The following is a 25,385-nucleotide window of genomic DNA, read 5'->3' on the forward strand; positions in this document are numbered from 1 at the left end:
TCAACTTTAAACCTTAATGATCTTTAGACGCCAAACAGTTTGTATCAGGCTGTAAACATGTTTAACATGGGAGTCTATGGGGACTGAGTCAGTCCTGCCTCTGCTGGACGTTAGAGGAACTGCAGATTTGGTCCTGCTGGTCTGTGTGCGTCCATCACACTGTGTCTGTGTGCGTCCATCACACTGTGTCTGTGTGCGTCCATCACACTGTGTCTGTGTGTGTCATCACACTGTGTCTGTGTCCATCACTGTGTCCATCACACTGTGTCTGTGTACGTCCATCACACTGTGTCTGTGTGCGTCCATCACACTGTGTCTGTGTGTGTCCATCACACTGTGTCTGTGTGTCCATCACACTGTGTCTGTGTGCGTCCATCACACTGTGTCTGTGTGCGTCCATCACACTGTGTCTGTGTGTGTCCATCACACTGTGTCTGTGTGCGTCCATCACACTGTGTCTGTGTGTGTCCATGTCTGTGTGCAGGCAGAGTCAGCAGGTGGAGAGATACGTGTACGAACTGATCGAGGAGCTGAAGAGGAAGATGAAGACTGTGGAGACTGTTAACCTCGAGGTCACACACACACACACACACACACACACACACACACACACACACACACAAATCACACACACACACCACACACACACACACACACACACACACACACTCATTCATCTCTGCTCGTCGTCCTCAGGGGTCTTTTAAGTGTCTCCATCCAGACTCCAAACATCAGACTCGCTGTCTGTCATGTCTCCCTTGTCGTTTCTACAACCTGATTGGTCAGCTCTGTTACCGCAGCACTGAAGCTCTGGTCAAAGGTCAGCCTCCCTTTCTACCACGTCTCCTTGTGTCCTGTTTCTTCCTTCCTGCCATCGTACTCTTCTTCTTCTGTCCTCCTTCTGTTCAGTCTGAACTTCCAGAGAAACACATTTGCTCTGTTTTAACCAACAAATCCTCTTACAAGCCGCCTGAGCTTGGACTGTTTCCTCTCAGCCACCAGATCCTCCCTGGAGGCCCTGAGGAGGAGACTTCATGTCTCCAAAAAACAGCCACACTTTTCCTCCTCCTTGGTGTCTTCCTCCAGCGGTGCCCAGCCAGCTCCTCCTCCACCTCTCCTCACAACCTCCATCCAGCTTGCAATCCCCAACATGGTCCTCAGACCCAGTCTGGATGACATTCAGGTATTTGTGTCCAGAGGAGCAGATTTGACCCTCAGTAACATTTTGGAAGTTCTCATGTGTCGGCAGGTCCACCGTCTGGTTTCACAGCAGGACGTCACACAGGACTGGCCTTGTAGTTAATGTCATGTTCATGCACCTGCCCGTCACTGCTGTCAGTTACCCAGCCTGTGTGTCCTTCTCACGTCTCAGTCTGTGGTGAATAAGCTGGTGGGCGTCGTGCTGTCTGTGACCAAAGACGTCCCTCTGTGGACTTACTCTCACCTGCAGTACAAACAGCAGCAGGTACGCTCATCTGACTCATCCTGCTTTAAAATCACCTGGTAGCAGGCAGCCAATCGCAGTCCAGCTTCATCCCGCCCCTCTTTCTGTTTCTCAGGCGGAGCAGGCGGCGGGTCGTAGCGGAGGAGAGGACGTGGCAGTGAAGCCAGGGTGCTGCGAGCGCTGGACAGACAGCTGGCTGAACACAAAGACATCAGCAGGTCAGTAAAACAGCAGAGACATGACAGGATGTTTGTCTGGCTGAGACGCTGTGGACACGCAGAGATGCACAATCACACCTGCAGCTGACGTCCTTTGACTGAAACACACAGAGTGGGTCCTGTGGAGGAAAGTTCTGCAGTCCCTGCACAAACTCTCAAAGTGACCTGCGACAAATTCAGATGGTGCACAGAGGCTCAGCGGTTAGTGCTGCTGCACCACTGCAGGAGGGTCCTGGGCTTGAACCTGGACAGTGTTAGAGTGTCTGTGTCCTCAGTGCTGTCTGATCAGTTTCACATGTTCATCACGTGATCACATGACAGTCAGCCCATCAGTGCATGTTCTGATGATGATGATGTTTGGAGCAGGTTGGTGATGCAGCTCAGCTCCATCGTGTCACACCTGAAAGCTCAGGCTGCTGAAACCCTGAATGACCTCGGCCACTTCTCCACCCTGTGGAACCAGGTGTGTGTGTGTGTGTGTATGTGTGTGTGTGTGTGTGTTGTCTGTGTGTGTATAGTGTTGTTTGTGTGTGTGTGTGTGTGTGTGTGTGTGTGTGTGTGTGTGTGTGTTCAGGTTGGTCTTAGTGTTGTTGAGCTGCACTAACAGCTGGCTGTGTTTAGGACCCAGAGGACCAGGTGCAGGCCTTCCTGCAGTCCGACCCCTCCCTGACGGAGTTCAGCGCTCAGATCTGCTTCTACTCTGTGAGTCTACTTCCTGTTACAGACACACCACTGAACATCGCCGTGCATTTCCAGCTTATTATGTTTTTACCTGAGTTATTAGTAAACACACAAAATCAAACAAGGAAACAAAAGAAAAGTGTTTGCAGTGCAGCAGTAGTACTTTTATAATAACAAATGTAAATGTATCACTGCTACAGCAGTCTGGGGTCATTAAAGGGCAGCTGGAGGAAAAAACATTCAGGAATTAAAGTCATAAATGTTCAAAATGAAATTGTTTTCACTTTCTAAAATGTTTCTATTCCCAAGAAAAATGTAATTTATCGTGTAATTCATTCTCAATAAACATTGGACAGTCCTGCAGTTGCAGTTCAGTGGTAGTGCAGCAGGGGGCGCTGGTTAGTTTAGTTTCCACAGAGCCATCATTGCTAATTAGGGCTGGGTATCGTCACTGATTTCTAGAATCGATTCGATTCAATTCGATTTGAATCGGGGAAATTTAGCCTCAGACAGTCAGAAATATTATAATTCAGGTCATGCATCAGTACATTTCCACATTTTTATATCTATAAAAAGAAACCTGACACTTGCGAGACTTTATCAAAGTGTGAGCATCACAGCAGAGGCCTTTGTGTCAAAGTAGCTGAGGATAAAACCTAGAAAAGCATGAAGGACATTTTCCTGTTCTGGGATTTTATAAAAATATTCTGCAGTAGATCAAAAATGAAAGAAACCATGAATCAACACATGAACGTTACCTGATGCTGCTGAAGTGAAGCAGAGCCAAGTTACAGAGGTTTGATTAGAGACACAGCTGAGCGTTTGCAATTTTGCATCATTTTAAACAGTTTAAATTTGTTCAGTATTGAGGTTACGCCCACACAAAGCGCGACCCACCGAAACATCAGAATCAGCGAGCTGTCGGCTTTCAGCCCCGACCGTGTCCGTGCCGTCGGGTGAGAAAGGCGACATCTCACTGATTCTGATTCGTCGGCGGGTTCGCGCTTTGTGTTTACGTCTTTGTGCAGAATCCGTGTACCTGCTCTCATTTACTGTTTTAGCTGTTTGGTGGTTGTTGAAATTTTGTGAGGTTTAACCTGAGATTCTGGCGTTTCGGGCAAAATAAATTTATATTAAAAATCGATTCAGGATTTTAATGAATCGATATCACGTTATCCAAGCCAGAATCGATTTTAATCGATAAATCGATTATCAAAACCCACCGCTACTGCTAATGTGTCAGAGCTGAAAGAAAATGAGCCTCACGTCCTTTAGAGCAGCTGATTTTGACCATACTTGTAGTGGATTTACCCATGATGCCTTGCTGTGCCTGCAGAGGCTGGAGGAACAGATTTCGGAGCTCCCTGCGATTTTACACAGCGGGTTCGATCCTGTTGGACACCGACCAGCTGAAGCGTTCGCTCACTCACGAGTGTCGCTCCTGGAAACGAGCTTTCGGCGCCGCTCTGAACCGCCGAGCGTCCGCCGACATGAACGACATCCTGTCGTTCGTGGACGCGCTCACGAAGCGTCTGCAGCGTCCAATCTCAGACCTGGATGATGTCAGAGCAGCCATGGCTGCACTCAGAGAGGTGAGCCAGCATCTGATTGGCTGTGTGTTACGTCTGCACCTCCTCTTTTTCTTTCAATTCTTCTTTCAGCCCAATAATCGAAAAATGATCCAGTTTTTCTTTTAGATTCTGATTAATTAATTTGTTCATAAACGTACAGCTGCTGATGTCTGGCACTGCCAAAACAAATATATAAAAATGAAATTAGCCAATTGAATAAATATCTCTTTCTTTAATTGCACCAAAATACTATAAAATCTATTTTATGCATCAATTATTTCATAAAATTAAAATTTCAGTCTTTCTTTAATTTTGGCACTTTCAGGCCTCCGTACTTTCTTCACATTCAGTCATGTTTTCTTTCTTCAGCTGTTTTTTCTCTCAGTCCTTCATGTAACGACCCACAGAGTAGAATTCATTCATGAGCCCCTCCCCTCACTCATTCCTCTCCTGCTCACTGTTGGAGGTTCGGGAGGCGGAGTTTCGCATCGACGCCACCATCGGGCCGCTGGAGGAATCCTTCGCCCTGCTCAACAGACACGAGCTGCTCTACGGTGACGGGAACGGCGAGCGCGTGGACGGCCTGATGTACGCCTGGAAAAACCTCACTCACCTGGTGAGTCAGAGGGAGGGGCGTCATGTGACAGGTGCAGGGATGCAGGTGTGTGTTATGTGTGTGTGTTGTGGCTTCAGGTGGTGCAGACCCAGAACACTCTGGTGCAGATTCAGCCCAGCATGAAGACAGACCTGCTGTCTGCAGTGCAGAGCCTCCAGAGCCAGGCTCAGAGCTTCTGCACCGACTACAACCAAAGGTACGCCTCAGAGAGGCACCTGCTCCAGGTGGGCGGGGCCAACCAAATATCCATGCTATCAGCCCGCCCTGAACCTGGGCGACATACTGATAATATCATTGATTATGATAAATGCAGGGGCCCGGGGGTGGAGGGCGTGGCCCCGGCTGAAGCCAGCGAGCGGCTGCAGAGTTTTCAGGCCGAGTTCGATCAGCTGTGGAGGAAGTACACCACCTGCTCAGGTGGAGAGGAGCTGTTCGGGCTGCCTGTGAACGGTACGACTGAACGACTCGCCCGCCCACTTCCTGTTTGTCTGCCTCCTTCCTCACCGGCCGTCTCCTCCCCGCAGAGTATCCGGAGCTGCAGAGGATCCGGAGGGAGCTCTCCCTGCTGTCCAAACTCTACAGTCTGTACAGCTCGGTCACCGACAGCGTCGCCGGCTACTACGACATCCTGTGGGCCGACCTCAACATCGAGAAGATCAGCGCGGAGCTGCAGGACTTCCAGAACAGGTGCAGCTCATTAAGGCTTCAGCAGGACGTTCAAGCCTCCACCTCACGTGTTCCCAAACAGACACATGTTGCTTTACTGATCAATGAAAGCATCCTGACCTCTGACCTCACAGCACAGCCGCTCAGCTTCAGTTTGGATGTTAAATCTGTCATTAACGTTCTTAATGCCAAAGCTGAAACACATCAACTGGATATGTGAGCGTTTCAGTTCAGCTCGTGTCTTCAGTGGCTCACAGTTTGAGAAGCAGCAGGATAGATGAAAACAATCTGAGATTAGGAAACAAATGAATCTTGTTCATTGGCATTGATTGTTAAACATGTCGTTCACACACAGAGATGAAGTTTTGAAGTCTTTCTTTCAGGATCAGGAAGCTCCCAAAGGCCCTGAAGGAGTGGCAGGCCTTCAGAGATCTGAAGAAAACCATCGATGACTTCACAGAGACGTGTCCTCTGCTCTACATGATGGCCAACAAGGTGCCAGAAACATTTCACTGTGAAGCACATATACCACCAACGTCCATCTGCAGGCATTTACACAGCAGCACACAGGCGTGAGAGGAGGAGCTGGGGTGGAGTCCAGTTTCAGGGCGGTGCGCTGATAAGAGGAGCAGCTGTGGGCAGGATGGATGTGTGAAAGGAAATCAGCTGTGCTGGGAGCTTGATTTCATCACCTCCCTGAACCTCTGATTGAAGTTACTTATGCACTAAATTCACTCACATTACAATGATTTGATGTTGATGCAGCCGACTGCAGAGCAGCTACACAGACATGTTAGAACGTGTCGTGGAATTACACAAACGTTTGAGTAATAAAATACTTTTTAAAGGAAAAACAGGAAACTAAGAAACTGCACCAATGTTTGTGGAACAGCTTCATTGGTGGACTGATGGATTTTGGCTGTGGCCTTCAGCGGGGGTGTGGTGTCACGTCCTGCAGCTACCACAGTGGAAAGACAACAGACGCCGTGACATCGGCCACGGGCAGCAGTGAGGCTACATGTGCACATAAGGCTAGTTAGAGAGACGGAGGACAGACGGGTGACACAGGTGTAGACGGGCAGGAGAAAAGGAAGCAAAAGTACAGAAGACTATCAAAATAAAACAGGAAGTGACAGAGACACCTAACACAGAGACCGAGATTTCACAATAAGATACAGGGTACACAACAAACGTGAAATATTTACATGTATGTTGAAAGTACATAATAATAATGTGTAATAACTGTGTGGCTCAGGCGATGCTGCACAGACACTGGACTCGTCTCAGCGATGTGACCGGTCACAGCTTCCAGGTGGACTCTGACAGTTTGTGCCTGAGAAACATTATAGAGGCTCCGCTGCTGAAGCACAGAGAGGACATCGAGGTGAGTCTGAAAACACTGCACATGTAAACTAACCAGCCTAAACACACACACACACACACGCACACACACACAACACGCACACACACCACACACACACACACACACACACACACACACACGCACACACCAGCACACTGCACACGCACACACACACCACACACGACACACGACACACACGACACGCACACACACACACACCACCACACACACCACCGCACACAACACACAACACCGCACACACACATGCACACGCACACGCACACGCACCCACACACACACACCCCAACAGCATACAGATATACACCACACACACACACACACACACACACACACAGAAATCTGAAATGTGCAAAGTTAGAAATGAACCTGGAAATGCAGCATGTGAAAGTCCCCGTAAACCACTCTTACCTGAATTCATAAAACCCTAAAATACTGGATCAGTCCTAAAACTCCAGATTAAGATTACAGGTGAAAAATATTTCTGAAACTTTCATCTGAGCTGATTTTTTAAGAAAATGTATAAAATTCAAAGAAGAAAGAAAAACTGTTTTAATCCTGAAAGTTTATTAAAGCTGCTTTAATGTGAGAACGTGTTTTATCCATGTGAACCAGGACGTTTGCATCAGCGCGGTGAAGGAGCGCGACATCGAGGCCAAGCTGAAGGACGTGGTGGCCGAGTGGAGCAGCCACACGCTCAGCTTCGCCACCTTCAGGAGCAGAGGAGAACTGCTGCTGAAAGGAGCCGAGACCACAGAGAAAATCTCCACGATGGAGGACAGCCTGATGGTGCTGACGTCCCTGCTGAGCAACAGGTGAGGAGACGAGGGCAGAGGAGTTGAGGAGACGAGGGTGGAAGGAAAGCAAAGACGTCTCAGAGTCAGAAAGCAAGAAAAACATGAGAGGCAGGAAAGAAAAGTAGGAATGCTGTTTGTGCATGCAGGGTTACACCTGTGGCTCTTTGCTCCGCAGGTACAACGCTCCGTTCAAGCCCTCCATCCAGCTGTGGGTGCAGAAACTCTCCAACACCTCAGAGATCATCGAGAAGTGGCTGTCGGTTCAAAACCTCTGGATCTACCTTGAAGCGGTGTTTGTGGGTGGAGACATCGCCAAGCAGCTGCCTCAGGTAGGAGCAAACACTAAGACTTTAATTTGATCGTTTTTCTTTCATATTTAAGTCTGAAATCTGAGTTTTAATCCCTGCAGGAGGCCAAACGTTTCCAGAACATCGACAAGTCGTGGCTGAGGATCATGCAGCGAGCGCACGAGGTTCCCAACGTGGTGCAGTGCTGCGTGGGAGACGAGATGCTCAGCCAGGTGCGGCCCACGTGCCTCTGAGCAACACTCTGCCATGAGGGTAAAATACGAATGCTTGATTCACATCAGCTCCATCTGTCCTCCTCCTGCAGCTGCTTCCTCACCTGCTGGAGCAGTTGGAGCTCTGTCAGAAGTCTCTGTCCGGTTACCTGGAGAAGAAACGGTTGGTGTTCCCTCGTTTTTTCTTCGTGTCCGACCCCGCCCTGCTGGAGATTCTGGGCCAAGCCTCTGACTCACACACTATACAGGTGACACACTTTACAGGTGACACACTTTACAGGTGAGACATTATACAGGTGACACATTATACAGGTGACACACTTTACAGGTGACATGTTATACAGGTGACACACTTTACAGGTGACATATTATACAGGTGACACACTTTACAGGTGACATTATACAGGTGACATGTTATACAGGTGACACACTTTACAGGTGACACACTTTACAGGTGAGACATATACAGGTGACATGTTATACAGGTGACACACTATACAGGTGACATGTTATACAGGTGACACACTTTACAGGTGACATGTTATACAGGTGACACACTTTACAGGTGACATGTTATACAGGTGACACACTTTACAGGTGACATGTTATACAGGTGACATGTTAACAGGACTTTACAGGTGACATGTTATACAGGTGACACACTTTACAGGTGACATGTTATACAGGTGACACACTTTACAGGTGACATGTTATACAGGTGACACACTTTACAGGTGACATGTTATACAGGTGACACACTTTACAGGTGACATGTTATACAGGTGACACACTTTACAGGTGACATGTTATACAGGTGACATTTATACAGGTGACATGTTTACAGGTGACATGTTATACAGGTGACACACTTTACAGGTGACATGTTATACAGGTGACACACTATACAGGTGACACACTATACAGGTGACATGTTATACAGGTGACATGTTATACAGGTGACACACTTTACAGGTGACATGTTATACAGGTGACATGTTATACAGGTGACACTTACAGGTGACATGTTATACAGGTGACATGTTATACAGGTGACACACTTTACAGGTGACATGTTATACAGGTGACATGTTATACAGGTGACACACTTTACAGGTGACATGTTATACAGGTGACATGTTATACAGGTGACATGTTATACAGGTGACACACTATACAGGTGACACACTATACAGGTGACACACTATACAGGTGACATGTTATACAGGTGACACACTTTACAGGTGACATTTACAGGTGACACACTTTACAGGTGAGACATTATACAGGTGACATGTTATACAGGTGACACACTTTACAGGTGACATGTTATACAGGTGACATTTATACAGGTGACATATACAGGTGACACACTTATACAGGTGACATGTTATACAGGTGACACACTTTACAGGTGACACACTTTACAGGTGACACACTTTACAGGTGAGACATTATACAGGTGACATGTTATACAGGTGACACACTTTACAGGTGACATGTTATACAGGTGACATGTTATACAGGTGACATGTTATACAGGTGACACACTATACAGGTGACATGTTATACAGGTGACACACTATACAGGTGACACACTATACAGGTGACATGTTATACAGGTGACACACTATACAGGTGACACACTTATACAGGTGACATGGTTATACAGGTGACATGTTATACAGGTGACACACTTTACAGGTGACATGTTATACAGGTGACATGTTATACAGGTGACATGTTATACAGGTGACACACTTATACAGGTGACATGTTATACAGGTGACACACTTTACAGGTGACACACTTTACAGGTGACACACTTTACAGGTGAGACATTATACAGGTGACATGTTATACAGGTGACACACTTTACAGGTGACATGTTATACAGGTGACATGTTATACAGGTGACATGTTATACAGGTGACATGTTATACAGGTGACACACTATACAGGTGACACTATACAGGTGACATGTTATACAGGTGACACTATACAGGTGACATATACAGGTGACACACATTTACAGGTGAATTATACAGGTGACACACTTTACAGGTGAGACATTATACAGGTGACATGTTATACAGGTGACATGTTATACAGGTGACATATACAGGTGACATGTTATACAGGTGACACACTTTACAGGTGACATGTTATACAGGTGACATGTTATACAGGTGACACACTTTACAGGTGACATGTTATACAGGTGACACATTATACAGGTGACACACTTTACAGGTGACACACTTTACAGGTGACATGTTATACAGGTGACATGTTATACAGGTGACACACTTTACAGGTTACATGTTATACAGGTGACATGTTATACATGACATGTTATACAGGTGACACACTATACAGGTGACATGTTATACAGGTGACACACTATACAGGTGACACTATACAGGTGACATGTTATACAGGTGACACACTTTACAGGTGAGACATTATACAGGTGACACACTTTACAGGTGACATGTTATACAGGTGACATTATACAGGTGACTTATACAGGTTACATGTTATACAGGTGACATGTTATACAGGTGACATGTTATACAGGTGACATGTTATACAGGTGACACACTTTACAGGTGACACTATACAGGTGACATGTTATACAGGTGACATGTTATACAGGTGACACACTTTACAGGTTACATGTTATACAGGTGACATGTTATACACATGACATGTTATACAGGTGACACACTTTACAGGTGACATGTTATACAGGTGACACACTTTACAGGTGACACTTTACAGGTGACATGTTATACAGGTGACATATACAGGTGACACTATACAGGTGACACACATTACAGGTGACATGTTTACAGGTGACATGTTATACAGGTGACACACTTTACAGGTGACAGACTTATACAGGTGATTTACAGGTGACATGTTATACAGGTCACATTACAGGTGACATGTTATACAGGTGACACTATACAGGTGACACACTATACAGGTGACACACATTACAGGTGACATGTTTTACAGGTGACATGTTATACAGGTGACACAGCAGCTCACAGGTTTCAGATCTGAGGGGTTTGTATTTGCTGTCTGATGCTTCAGCTTCGCTGCTGCTGCTGAGTTTCTTCCTTCCTCTGATCATGACGTTGAATCTGCTTCCTCGCTGTGTCTGTCAGGCTCATCTGCTCAGTCTGTTCGATAACGTTAACAGAGTTGTTTTCAATGAGAAAATCTACGACCAGATGATCAGTTTCCAGTCCCAAGAAGGAGAAACTGTGGAGCTGAGGCAGCCAGTCCTGGCACAGGTAATCTCACCTCCACATGGAGACCTCCCAGTAAGTTCCCCGTTACTTTTCCCTTAAACTGAATCATTTTATCAATCAGCATCTCACCTCCACTTGCAGGGGAATGTGGAGGTGTGGTTAGGAGAGCTGCTAGCTGGGGTGAGGGGAACCCTTCATGCTATCATCTGTCAGGCTTACCTGGCCATCAGTGACTCCGCCTTTAAGCTGCTGGAGTTCCAGTCGGCGTTCCCGGCTCAGATTGGCCTGCTGGGAATCCAGATGATCTGGACGAGAGACGCAGAAGAAGCACTCGTCCTCAGCAAGTCTGACAAGAAGGTGCTTTTATGCCTCAATTCGAGCCAAACGTGACCATATTTATGTAAGAGGGTGGAGATCTAAAGTTATCCAGTAATGCTGCATCACTTTGACTGTGTCTGCTACGTCGTAATCTACGGTAATGTCCAACACAAACCACAGAATCACCCTCACTGAAACTATTGTTGGACAGTCAATGAACATCACAGCAGCCACATTATTGGTCAGATAATTGCTCTGAATATGCTTCCTACAGACTCTCAGTTAAAACTCAACTTTACAGAAGAAAGAAACAGTCAGTAATTACAGCTTGAATTTATGCAGAATTAAGAGATTGGCTCTTTTAGTAACAAGTCGATGCCGTTTCTTTGTGTTCATCGTGTTCTCTCTTCCACTTTTCAGGTTAGTGCGTTTTGTTTTAATTGTGTTTCAGTCAGAATCCAGTTAACACAACCAAACCCCGTAGCTGGGTAACCAAACCAACCCTCCAAGTTGGTTGGTACAAAAAGAAAAGGAAAACTGTGGTTTGGGTCAAAAGGCTAAACTCAAGTCCGTGTGGGACAGAAGAGTCTTGAGGCAACTTTTGTTGTGATTTGGAGCTCTCTAAATAAAATAAGATAGAATATAATTAAGGCTATGGTGATTATTTACAGGGTGTTATCGTGTCATTCTTCTCTCCTGACTGCCCCCATCTTATTGGTTGTCAGATCATGCAAACCACCAATCAGAAGTTCCTGAACCTCCTCAATGAGCTCATCGACATGACGACTCGAGAGCTGAGCAGGAACGAGAGGACCAAATATGAGACGCTGATCACCATCCACGTCCACCAGAGAGACATTTTCGATGATCTGGTGAACAAAAGAGCAAACATATAAACAAACATCTAAATACTGTTTGATAGTGTCTGTCAGAGTGGGTCATATGACTTTGTGTTTGTCAGGTGAGGATGAACGTGCGGTCGGCTTCAGACTTCGAATGGCAGAAACAGTCGAGGTTTTACTTCCTGGAGGAGACGGACAGATGTGTCATCCAGATCACAGATGTGGAGTTCAGCTACTGTAATGAATACCTGGGCTGCACAGACAGGCTGGTCATCACCCCACTGACAGACAGGTACACACACTCCAGCCTCACTGACTGAGGCCTGTGGACTGACTGATTCACAAACACTGAACATCTGTCCAGGTGTTACATCACTCTGTCCCAGGCTCTGGGGATGAGTATGGGCGGAGCTCCGGCCGGACCAGCAGGAACCGGTAATGTGTGCTTGTGTGTGTGTGTGTGTGTGTGTGTGTGTGTGTGTGTGTGTTTTGTGTGTGTGTGTGTGTGTGTGTGTGTGTGTGTGTGTGTGTGTGTGTGTGCATTCATGTGGATGCCCATGTAATTTCCTGATTAAGGTAAAATGAAGTGAACTCTCTGCGTGCTGTGTGTGTGTGTGTCTGTCTGTGTCTGTGTGTTTGTGTGTGTGTGTGTGCGTGCGTGCGTGCGTGTCTGTCTGTCTGTCTGTGTGTGTGTGTGTGTGTAAAATGAAGCTGAACTCTTGCATGCTGCTGTGGTGTGTGTGTGTGTGTGTGTGTGTGTGGTGTGTGTGTGTGTGTGTGTGTGGTGTGTGTGTGTGTGTGTGTAAAATGAGTGCTTGTGCTGTGTGGGTGTGTGTGTGTGTGTGTGCGTGTGGTGTGTGTGTGTGGTGCGTGCGTGCGTGCGTGCGTGCGTGCGTGCGTGTCTGTCTGTCTGTCTGTGTGTGTGTGTGTGTGTGTGTGTGTGTGTGTGTGTGGTGTGTGTGTGTGTGTGTGTGTGTGTGTGTGTGTGTGTGTGTGTGTGTGTGTGTGTGTGTTTGCAGGTAAAACGGAGACCACTAAAGACATGGGTCGCTGTCTGGGGAAGTATGTGGTGGTCTTTAACTGTTCGGACCAGATGGACTACAGAGGACTGGGACGCATCTACAAAGGTGTGTGAGTGTGTGGATGGTGGACACTGGAAATATTGTCCTGCTGTTGTCACCATCTTATCAACCCACTGAGTAGAAGAGAGGTTAGTCAACCACGAGGCCCGGCCCGCTCTGACAGGACAACCTCTGCAGAGGTTCACTACCTAACATGGACCCACAGCTGTTGTCTGTGGAACCTGGAACAAATGTTCATTAGCTGTTCTTGAATACAGAGCCATGCCAGAGCTGCAGATCCTCATGAAGACATGTTTCTCCTGAGTCAGAGACAAAAGTGTGGAAGTCAGTGGAGGCCAGTCGCCCACTCTTCTATGATACATAACTCTGTATGATACCTAAGTCACGGCATCTTCTTAACATGTAATAAACATGTGATCATTCCATCAAAATGCTGATCTGAAAGTGCAGTGCTGTGTCTGCAGGTCTGGCTCAGTCCGGAGCCTGGGGCTGCTTCGATGAGTTTAACCGCATCGAGCTGCCGGTGCTTTCTGTCGCCGCCCAGCAGATCTACATCGTGCTGCAGTGTAAGAAGAACAAGAAGAAGCAGTTCGTCTTCACCGACGGAGACGTGGTCGACATGGATCCCGAGTTCGGCATCTTCCTCACCATGGTACCTCTGATCTAATGAACACTCTGGTGTTAGTATAAGTCAACGATAAATCATCAGAGTCACTCTGCATATGAAACAATGCACTGTTCAGTATTCAGTGTTCTTTAGGTGAGCAGTTGTGGATACATGAAGGCAGCTCAGTAACTACAGTGAGCCACAGGTCCAGCACTGAGCGTGCTGATGTTCCTCCGCTCAGAAAGTTCTAGTAACTTCTCGGTTTTCCAGAATCCCGGTTATGCCGGCCGTCAGGAGCTGCCGGAAAACCTGAAGATTCAGTTCCGCACGGTAGCCATGATGGTCCCGGACCGAGCCATCATCATGAGGGTTAAATTGGCCAGTGCTGGTTTCCGTGACAACCAGGTCCTAAGCAGGAAGTTCTACACCCTCTACAAACTGTGTGAGGAGCAGCTGTCCAAACAGGTGGGTGATCCTGCAGCTGTAACCACCACACATCCTGTCCTTCTTGGTGTTAGATGATGGATTTTCTCATTTCTCCGTTGCCTTTCTTTGTAAAGTGTTACTCATACAGTGGGACAAAAAAGTATTTAGTCAGCCACCGATTGTGCAAGTTCCCCCACCTAAAATGATGACAGAGGTCAGTAATTTGCACCAGAGGTACACTTCAACTGTGAGAGACAGAATGTGAAAAAATCCATGAATCCACATGGTAGGATTTGTAAAGAATTTATTCGTAAATCAGGGTGGAAAATAAGTATTTGGTCAATAACAAAAATACAACTCAATACTTTGTAACATAACCTTTGTTGGCAATAACAGAGGTCAAACGTTTACTATAGGTCTTTACCAGGTTTGCACACACAGTAGCTGGTATTTTGGCCCATTCCTCCATGCAGATCTTCTCGAGAGCAGTGATGTTTTGGGGCTGTCGCCGAGCAACACGGACTTTCAACTCCCGCCACAGATTTTCTATGGGGTTGAGGTCTGGAGACTGGCTAGGCCACTCCAGGACTTTCAAATGCTTCTTACGGAGCCACTCCTTTGTTGCCCGGGCGGTGTGTTTTGGATCATTGTCATGTTGGAAGACCCAGCCTCGTTTCATCTTCAAAGTTCTCACTGATGGAAGGAGGTTTTGGCTCAAAATCTCACGATACATGGCCCCATTCATTCTGTCCTTAACACGGATCAGTCGTCCTGTCCCCTTGGCAGAAAAACAGCCCCATAGCATGATGTTTCCACCCCCATGCTTCACAGTAGGTATGGTGTTCTTGGGATGCAACTCAGTATTCTTCTTCCTCCAAACACGACGAGTTGAGTTTATACCAAAAAGTTCTACTTTGGTTTCATCTGACCACATGACATTCTCCCAATCCTCTGCTGTATCATCCATGTGCTCTCTGGCAAACTTCAGACGGGCCTGGACATGCACTGGCTTCAGCAGCGAACACGTCTGGCACTGCGGGATTTGATTCCCTGCCGTTGTAGTGTGTTACTGATGGTGACCTTTGTTACTTTGGTCCCAGCTCTCTGCAGGTCATTCACCAGGTCCCCCCGTGTGGTTCTGGGATCTTTGCTCACCGTTCTCATGATCATTTTGACCCCACGGGATGAGATCTTGCGTGGAGCCCCAGATCGAGGGAGATTATCAGTGGTCTTGTATGTCTTCCATTTTCTGATGATTGCTCCCACAGTTGATTTTTTCACACCAAGCTGCTTGCCTATTGTAGATTCACTCTTCCCAGTCTGGTGCAGGTCTACAATACTTTTCCTGGTGTCCTTCGAAAGCTCTTTGGTCTTGGCCATGGCGGAGTTTGGAGTCTGACTGTTTGAGGCTGTGGACAGGTGTCTTTTATACAGATGATGAGTTCAAACAGGTGCCATTCATACAGGTAACGAGTGGGGGACAGAAAAGCTTCTTACAGAAGACGTTACAGGTCTGTGAGAGCCAGAGATTTTCCTTGTTTGAGGTGACCAAATACTTATTTTCCACCCTGATTTACGAATAAATTCTTTACAAATCCTACCATGTGGATTCATGGATTTTTTTTTCACATTCTGTCTCTCACAGTTGAAGTGTACCTCTGGTGCAAATTACTGACCTCTGTCATCATTTTAAGTGGGGGAACTTGCACAATCGGTGGCTGACTAAATACTTTTTTGCCCCACTGTACATTTAGTTATATTATTATTTATACTTCTCTGGTCTTTCTTACCAGGTCCATTATGATTTCGGTCTGAGGAACATTTTGTCGGTTTTGAGGACGTTGGGAGCTGTGAAGCGATCTAACCCGTCAGAACCAGAGAAGACCGTGGTGATGAGGGTCCTGAGGGACATGAACCTCTCCAAATTGGTGTGTGTGTTAGTAATAAATGGTACTGGTGATACTGGTGGTGGTGGTCAGAGGGCTCGGTGGCGCCAGTGTCCGGCAGCCTCGCCTCTGTCAGTGCGCCCCAGGGCAGCTGTGGCTACAATGTAGCTGCCATCACCAGTGTGTGAATGTGTGTGTGAATGGGTGGATGACTGAATGTAGTGTATGGACTAGAAAAGCGCTATACAAATGCAGGCCATTTACCATTTAAATGCAGAAATTAGACTTTATGTTTAAAGTTTTCATTTCATTATTATTAGACTGTTAGAGTTGCCCACTAGGGGGAGCCCTTGTCATTGCAACAGTCAGCCATCCTGATTGCTTGTGTGACTTTCTGCAGGTGGACGAGGACGAGCCTCTGTTTATGAGTCTGATCAATGACCTGTTTCCTGGCATTGGTACGTTTCTTTCACATAACACTGAAACACACTAGCAGAGGCTCCATGAGTACACGACGGCTCTCATACTGTGTGCTTTTCTTTCTTCCCCCTCTGCAGTTCTGGATAAAGCCGGTTATCCAGACTTGGAGTCGGCCATCTTTAATCAGGCTCAGCAGGCCGGTCTGATCCCTCACCCGCCCTGGATCCTCAAACTGGTCCAGCTCTATGAGACGCAGAGAGTCCGACATGGTGAAGATCCTGACAGACAGACACAATTATCTGGACGCAGTGACACATTAATTAGTCTTTCTCGTCTCGCCACTCAGCTTCATTTACAGTTCCAGTGTAAATTAGTGGAAAGCAGGCTCAACATGAGTTTCTATGGTCATTAAACACATAAACTGCACGTTTAGACTCATCAGTCTAATGTGATTACAAAGTGCTGCAAAGGTTTGCTAACTTTCTCCTCAACATGAGGTTTAAACAGTTTTCAGTGCAGGTTATTATTCTACATGTACTCAGAGCTTCACAACATTATGGCTTCACTGACGCTGTTAAACACAACACCAACACAATCTGTCTTTGGCTGCTGTCACAACAACATAACCCACACTCACTGTGGATATAGTAACAGGATATTACACACTTAGAAACCAACAGCTTATTAAAAACATAAATGTTATTTAATATAATTTGGTATATAAAAGTTTAAAAAGCTTCTGGTGCACAAACCTTTATTTTATATACAACCAGTGTTCAATAATGCTGAGGTCACAGACACACTGATGGCAATGCTAAAGAGTCTTCAGCACACATGGGAGTCGAGCTGTCCTGTGCTCGTGCAGGTATGATGACGCTGGGTCCGAGCGGTGCTGGGAAGACGGCGTGCGTCCACACGCTGATGAAGGCCATGTCTGAGTGCGGCTCGCCCCACCGAGAGATGAGGATGAACCCGAAAGCCATCACAGCCTCGCAGATGTTCGGCATGCTGGACGTGACCACCAACGACTGGACGGACGGCATTTTCTCCACACTGTGGAGGAAAACTCTGAAAGGCAAAAAGGTTGATGGAAGCTCAAGCATGTTCCCTACATTCATGATGCTCCAGTGCAGATGTATATGTACGTGTGTGTGTGTGTGTGTCAGGGGGAATACATCTGGATTGTGCTGGATGGTCCGGTTGATGCCATCTGGATCGAGAATCTGAACTCTGTTTTAGACGACAACAAAACTCTGACGCTGGCGAATGGCGATCGAATCCCCATGGCTCCCTGCTGCAAGGTCATAGCAAAACAAACAAAGCTCACCTCACTTCAGCCAGACAGTCACTGTGGTGCAGTTTGACATAATCCACAAACATCATGATCAGAAACCGGAGATGCATCGAGGTCAAGTCAGCCCATATATTTTATATTCTTCCCTCAGATTGTCTTTGAGCCCCACAACATCGACAACGCCTCCCCAGCCACCGTGTCCAGGAACGGGATGGTGTTCATGAGCTCGTCAGTGCTCAGCTGGAGGCCCGTCCTGCAGGCCTGGTTACAGAAACTAGCAGAGCAGCAGGCCAGCGCTCTGAAACACTGCTTCGACTGCTGCTACCAGGTGAGAGCCGCCGGGACACAATTAGACTTATTTATCATTTTAATATTGATAAGATGTTACCACCTGGACAAACATACACAACAAAGGAGCAGCAAAGCAGTGAACCATAAAATAACCTCATCTGAACTCAGCAAACAAGGATCAAAGCTTCTTAATTCAATTCTCTTCAGTTTTATTTATGTAGCACCAATTCACAACAACTATCACCTCCAAGCACTTTGTGTTGTCGGCCACAGACTCTCCAATATTACACAAAAGAAGGAGAAACGAGGAGAAGCAAGTGCACTGTGACTCAAACTGGTCCCAGCACAGCACCCTGATGAGCTCCATAATTAATCATAGTGAACTTAGTGAGACATGAACACTGCTATAGACACCAAACAGGTTTTCTTACCCGCTGTAAACACGTTTATTTCTGCTGTAACGTTGGACATGTTACCCTGTTACCCCATCCACCTCTGGTGGCTGTTAGAGGAACTGCAGTTTTTAGCACTTGACCATTAAAGTCTGTTCAGTTTGGTGATTATCGCTTGTTTCCAGCACCCATGTAGCCAAACATCAGTTACTGATGACGTTGTAAGCAGAGATTAGAAATGCATCAACCTTGAAGGTAAAGAAATCATCAGACAGCAGGAAAGCTAAAGGTTAGTTTTGTATTCTTCTGTTTCAGGACTTGTTGGACTTTGTCTTCACTGCTGTGTCCCCTAAGATGCAGGTGCTGGAGTGTATGTACATCAAACAGACTATTGACCTGCTGCAGGTGGGACACAGCAGTAAAACACCAGAAAAACTAGAATCTGAGTCCAAAGTTCTTGTTGCCCTTTTGTTTGGTTATTTTTCATATCTGTGCTTTCAGGGTTTGCTCCCCGCAGCGCAGGACAAACAGGGTGGCCATGATCATGTGGGACGCATGTTTGTCTTTGCGGTCATGTGGTCTCTGGGTGCACTGCTGGAGCTGGATGACAGAGCCAAGATGGAGGCCTTCCTGAAGGTGTGTGAAAGTTTTCTTTGACTCCATAACAAACCTCGTTTTCAAATCAAATGAACCCGTAGTGTGAATTTTTACCGTCTACAGAGGCGGGATTACTCACCTTTATCCGCCCCCACCCTTAAGTAGAGGGCTAGGATTAAGGCTATGACCTACCCACGGTCCTGGTCAGATTCTCGTACCACTTTTCCAACACACTGACGTCTGCTCCTAATCGAGAACAGTTTCACCATTTTATGCTAAAAGAAAAAAAGTTTGCAGTACTTTGTGTACAACCTTGGACCCAGTGACACCAGTGCCATTTGAAGAGCCTGTCACATTAGAAAGAAAATGATCCCCAGTTTACAGACTGATGATCAGCACCCACTTTATTAAGTTTAGATACCAAACCAATCAAACTTTGACTGGTTCCAAGCAAAAAGCTAAAAGACGTCTAACAAAAGGTCACTCATCTGGAAATGAGTCAGTCCTGCTCTGTTATCACAATCCTGAACACCACGGCCTCCACGGCTGGAGCAAACGAGTCACATGGGACTTTAAAAAAAGGTTTTTAAAGGATATATCTGGTTGGAAATGGATGTAAATATTCCATTTGAGTTGAAAGATGTTTTTGTTTTTGTCTCAAAGGCCCACAGCTCATCTCTGGACCTGCCACCCACTCAGGACAACCAGACCATCTTTGAGTTCACCGTCAGCGAGCAGGGACACTGGGAGCACTGGTCCAACAAGGTGAGAGGACTATGTTTCTCCTGAGTGTTAATCGCAGAGAATGAAGTCAGCATGCTTCATGCATGTTCTGTGTTTATGGTTCTGATCAGGTCCCAGAGTATGTCTACCCCAAAGACCACGTCCCTGACTACTCGTCCATCCTGGTTCCCAACGTAGACAACGTGAGGACGGACTTCCTGATGCAGACCATCATGAAGCAGAGGAAGGCCGTGCTGCTGATCGGAGAGCAAGGAACAGCCAAGACCGTCATGATTAAAGTAAGAGTGCGCTCAGCCGTTCACCAGCACAGGCTAGCACAGGCTACAGCATGCAGCTTGCTCTCTGGCTCCCCCTGTAGGGCTACACTGGAAGGCTCGACCCAGAGCTCCACCTCAGTAAGACGGTGAACTTCTCTTCGGCCACGCTGCCCGGCATGTTCCAGAGGACGCTCGAGAGCTACATCGACAAACGCATGGGCACCACCTACGGGCCGCCGGCCGGACGCAGGATGACCGTCTTCATAGACGACATCAACATGCCCGTAATCAACGAATGGGGCGACCAGGTGGGCTTCAGGCTCTCTGTGATTGGTCAAACTTTTGCTAGCTTACCTCTTTGTTTCTCACAGAATAACCTCCACCTCACATCACAAATAACCAATCAGCTCAGTTTTTCCCCCACCCTGTTCTCTTTGATATGCATGTAACCAATCAGATTATTGTATCTCTGACACGCCCCCACATCTCACTCAGATAACCAATGAGATCGTGCGTCAGCTGATGGAGCAGGGAGGTTTCTACAGCCTGGATCGTCCAGGAGAGTTCATCACTGTGGTGGATGTTCAGGTGAAGTTTGGCTGTGGTTGGAGCGCTGTGGCACATTCTGGATGTTTCCATGGTGACAGACTGATGAAGGTTGCTGTGAGCAAAGGCAGGAGGACGCTACAGATATACTGGAGTATCACAGCGGTACCTAATGAAGTGGAGGGAAATACAGGAAGTGAACACAAACTTGTTGGTTTGAGGGATTCCTTCAAAAGTTTTAAATCATAAACAGAGAGATGATGATGATGATGATGTTAGATCATCTGCTCTGTGACTGACTGATGTGTGTAATGATGTTTACCAGCTGGTGGCAGCCATGATTCACCCCGGCGGCGGTCGGAACGACATCCCTCAGCGTCTGAAGCGCCAGTTCTCCATCTTTAACTGCACGCTGCCCTCCAACTCCTCCATCGATAAGATCTTTGGCACTGTGGCTCAGGGCTACTTCTGCCCAGAGAGAGGCTTCCCCGGCCCGGTGTGCCAGCTCGCCGCCGCCCTCGTCCCCACCACCAGGCGGGTGTGGCAGGCCGTGAAGGCGAAGGTTTGTTTTTTAAATAAGATCAAATCGGACCTTCAGAATAAAAGAAGGCTAAAATGTATTTAATTCTTTATAAACAGTCATTAAAAACTTATATTTAAAGCAGCTGATGATCACTGAAAGATCCCCTCTGAGCTTTTTTCAGGTTAATTCTCATATATTAGGAGGACATGAGGAGGGACTTTGTTCTAATCAGGATAATCAATACTTGATAATCAAAGTCATCATCAAACTTCATCCAGGATGTATCAGATCTATGCTCGTGATTAGTTCACCGCTTCATTTAATGATGGTGGAGATTAAATGTCTCTGCTTTTCATTTGAAGGTCACATTTACTGCACAGATTCAGATTTTCAAACACCTGATGCCAATTTTGTCACGTGAAGGCAAGATAGGACCTAAAGTGCAAACTCAGCACCTTTATTGCTCAAAATAAACTGAAAATACTAATAAAGTAAACAGGCAGGCTGGCAGACAGAACACAGTGGGAGATGAGGGAGGAAACACAGGGCTAAATCCACAGAGGGAGCAACCAGGGAGACAGGAGGGAAACACAGCTGGACAAATCAGGGCTGACGACACGAGGAGGCAGAAGCAGACACGTTGAAAGAGTCTCATGTTAAAGTAAAAGAGGAAATGTTCCAGTCACTGGGGGACTCCAACGCAGGACTCCTTGCTCAAAGGAAGAACAGAAGGCTTTTCTTCACAAACACCAGGTGAAATGTGTGACAGGGACTCAGTGCTATATACAAGCGTGCGGGGATCAGGGCTCCAGGGAATCCACGGGGAAAAGCAGGGCAACACTCTCACTCCTCTTCAGTCTCTCTCGGTGCCTCACCAGTCATTCATTCCTCTCTCGCACCAGAAACTCCGTAGGGAACAAGAGCAGGTCCAGGAGGTCTGTACACAGGAAACAAAAGCGTTAACACAAGAAGCTGAGACGCGGGAACTAGACTGTAGTGTCCAAGCCGGGATTTCACCGACACAGGTCAAGCAACGATCCAGCGAAGAGCAGCCTGGCTTCTTCCCTTTAGTAGAGGCCAGTTAATAAGACGCAGGTGTTGATCATCCCCCAGGTATGTAGGCCAAAGGCGGAGCCCACAATGAGCTCCGCCCAGGCGACAGAGGGAGAGAAAAAGAACACAAAGCAGAACTTCTCAGGAAACAACACAGACGCAGCCTCGACGAGGGGAGACAGAGCAGCTATGGACACAGAAACCATAGACAGAGAACTCTGACAAAGAAAGCAAAAGACCAGAAATGATCAATAACATCAAAGTTCAATAATGTCAAACTGCAAACTCGACGACCCAGGCACCCGAACAAATTTGACATGTTGATGAGTTTTGCTGTAATTGTAACTTTGCTTGACTTGATTTTGTTTGCATTCAGTCTGTGGATGTTTCTCAGATGTGATCTTCTCTCTCCTCAGATGTTACCGTCTCCTGCAAAGTTTCACTACATCTTCAACCTGCGTGACCTCAGCAGAATCTGGCAGGTAAAAAAATCACACGTGGTTTTATTTCTTCTTCTTTTAATCCTGAATAAACGTTTTGTCCTTTTTCCTGAGACTTTCTCACTCGTACATTTATCCTGAAGCAACTCTCTGACCCGGCGACGTGAACGAGTCCCTGTGTGTTTCAGGGGATCCTCACGGTGAAGTCGGAGGTGTGTCAGAGCTCTGAGCTCCTCTCAGCTCTCTTCCATCACGAGTGCTGCAGAGCGATCGCCGATCGATTTGTCGACAGCGGCGACAGACGAGCGTTCGGCAGCATCGTGGAGGCGGTGTGTGCGCTCTGACATCAGCACTGTGGCCCTCAGTCACAGCTTACAGAACAGAAAGAACATGACCTGCTGCTTGTTTTGGCAAAGACTGAGTTTCCTTTTTGCACTAAATAACTCAATAAATGTTAATAATACTGAAAACTAAGAGAAGGGGATTTCTGGGAGATATAGTTGATCCATTTTTAGGAAATTTGCTCGTCAAATAAAAGATTCCAAACTGTCAGCTTCATTAACCCTGGACGTGACAATAAATGATCACAATCTCAAATATTTTGTTCTTCTACAGATGATTTGCTACCAGAGGAGCTTTGCATGAGTCACAGTTCAGAATAATCTTTATTTCTCTGATATCAGGCTTTTGTTCAGGAATGAAATCAGCAGCTATATGAACGTCATCGTTGCATCTTTGGTCGGCTTCTGCCGGCTCTCGTGTTGCGTCTGTGTTTCCTGCCTGTGCGTCTTTGTCACCCTTTGTGTTCTGTGCTTGTCTCTTTTTGTGTGTCTGCTTTTACTTCCTGTCGTTGTGTTTTTCCCGCCCTGATTGTTTCCACCTGACTCTGTGTTCAGTCATGTGTTTTACTTCCTGCTTCTGTTTTCTTGGTTTGATTCACGTTTTCTGAATTTTCAGTGCAAAATAAAAACATTGTTGTCCAATAAACGTCTCTGGAATCAGAGCCGACAGATTAAAGATGATACAGGAACTTATCTCATGAGACAACAACAACTTTTTATTTAAAGTGCGGCACAAACAGCAGTGAGTAAATCTTCTGGACTGTATCTAACGCTCCTCTCCCTCAGGTCACAGTGGAGGATCATGGGAGAGCTCTGACTGAGCATGCTCAGTGGAACAGCTGCTTTGTGGACTTCCTGCGTGAAGCCCCGGAGGCGACGGGAGATGAACCTGAAGACGCTGAGCTGGAGGCTCCGAAGGTCTCAGAATCTGATTTATTTTAATATTTTTATTAAAGTGAATTTTTTTATTTAGTCGTAAGTTAAATAAAGTCCAGCAAAAATGAAAAGAGACTAAAGCTTTGTCCCAAAACGCCGGCAGCGTCCTCCGGAGGCTGCGTTCGAAGGCCGATTATGTCACAGCCAGGCAGCGAAGGCTGTCCATATTCGTCGACTCCTTCAAATGCGGCTGAGGAATGCGTCCTTCACTGAAGGATGGGTCGGGTGTGTCCTTCGTGGCCCACCATACCCAGAATTCATAGCGCGGCCCAGCCAATTCCAGTTTCCAACAATGGCGGCCACTGAGTTTTAATATTACTCTAATTAATCCACGTAGACCGCGAAGGCCGGGTCCTCCGAAGGATGCGGCCGACGTTTTGGGACACAGCTAAAGTCTTCAGGTCCCTCAGTGTTGGATAGTTTTCTGATGGTTTCTAAGTGTGGACGCTGATATGATTGACAGGTGTACGAGCCAATCCCATCGCTGGACCTTCTGGCAGAGCGGCTGTCGGCTTTTCAGCAGCAGTACAACGAGGCGGTGAGAGGCGGAGCCATGGATCTGGTCTTCTTCAAGGTGATGATGACTCCTGTCACACTCTTCACCATGACCTTTGTTCATATCAGCTGATATGTGTGTGGTCCAACGACAGGACGCGATGATCCACCTGATGAGGATCTCACGCATCCTGAGGACGCCACAAGGAAACGCCCTGCTGGTCGGGGTGGGAGGGTCGGGGAAGCAGAGCCTGACGAGGCTCGCGTCATTCATCGCAGGATACCAAACCTTCCAGATCACACTGAGCAGGTGAGTGCTTCCTGCGATTCATCGTGACCAACGGAAAATAAACACAAATAAGTCAGGTGTGAAAAACAAACTCACTGGACAGACGTGTAAACAAGTGGTGGGACACGGTCTCAGTGACCCACCACTCGTCCAATCAGCACTCGTCCAATCAGCACTCGTCCAATCACCACTCGTCCAATCACCACTCGTCCAATCATCATCCAGTGTCCCTCATCCACAAGATATTCACACTCCTCCCTTTCAGGCAGAACTCCTCACAAACCCGCAGAAGAAAGTCTGTAAATGAAGTTCTGTGATAAACTATTTTATTTATATAGCAGCAAATTAAACAACAGCCGCCTCACTGTGTTTATACTGTAAGATAAAGACCCTACAATAACACCACCAATCAGACGACCCCCTGTGAACAAGCACTTGGTGACAGTGGGAAG

At 46.8% G+C, this 25,385-nt stretch overlaps 2 protein-coding genes across 2 annotated transcripts; both read left to right on the forward strand.

Annotated features, from left to right (window-relative positions):
• Positions 1-484: 484 nt before the first annotated feature.
• On the forward strand, positions 485-1,670 carry LOC121813433 (dynein axonemal heavy chain 5-like; the record flags this gene model as incomplete). The annotated part of the gene is given in 5 exon segments (XM_042217204.1): positions 485-572; positions 736-820; positions 996-1,183; positions 1,373-1,465; positions 1,560-1,670. Coding segments are annotated over 5 exon segments (565 nt in total), but the record flags the coding sequence as incomplete, so codon positions are not given.
• Positions 1,562-24,954, forward strand: LOC106632940 (dynein axonemal heavy chain 5; the record flags this gene model as incomplete). The annotated part of the gene is given in 41 exon segments (XM_042217205.1): positions 1,562-1,662; positions 2,029-2,125; positions 2,284-2,364; positions 3,680-3,715; positions 3,717-3,935; positions 4,381-4,530; positions 4,608-4,726; positions 4,844-4,980; positions 5,055-5,217; positions 5,580-5,691; positions 6,452-6,580; positions 7,193-7,392; positions 7,550-7,703; positions 7,784-7,894; positions 7,987-8,142; positions 11,068-11,196; positions 11,296-11,511; positions 12,198-12,344; positions 12,434-12,606; positions 12,679-12,749; positions 13,334-13,441; positions 13,861-14,048; positions 14,274-14,468; positions 16,223-16,357; positions 16,716-16,773; positions 16,873-17,004; positions 17,601-17,818; positions 17,902-18,036; positions 18,181-18,357; positions 19,028-19,117; positions 19,214-19,348; positions 19,973-20,074; positions 20,164-20,331; positions 20,412-20,618; positions 20,806-20,898; positions 21,182-21,418; positions 22,849-22,914; positions 23,061-23,201; positions 24,000-24,131; positions 24,613-24,723; positions 24,800-24,954. Coding segments are annotated over 40 exon segments (5,576 nt in total), but the record flags the coding sequence as incomplete, so codon positions are not given.
• Positions 24,955-25,385: the final 431 nt, after the last annotated feature.

Source organism: Haplochromis burtoni, unplaced genomic scaffold (genome assembly GCF_018398535.1).
Source record: "Haplochromis burtoni strain Fernald_Lab_line unplaced genomic scaffold, NCSU_Asbu1 Contig_1683, whole genome shotgun sequence".
Taxonomy (NCBI): domain Eukaryota; kingdom Metazoa; phylum Chordata; class Actinopteri; order Cichliformes; family Cichlidae; genus Haplochromis; species Haplochromis burtoni.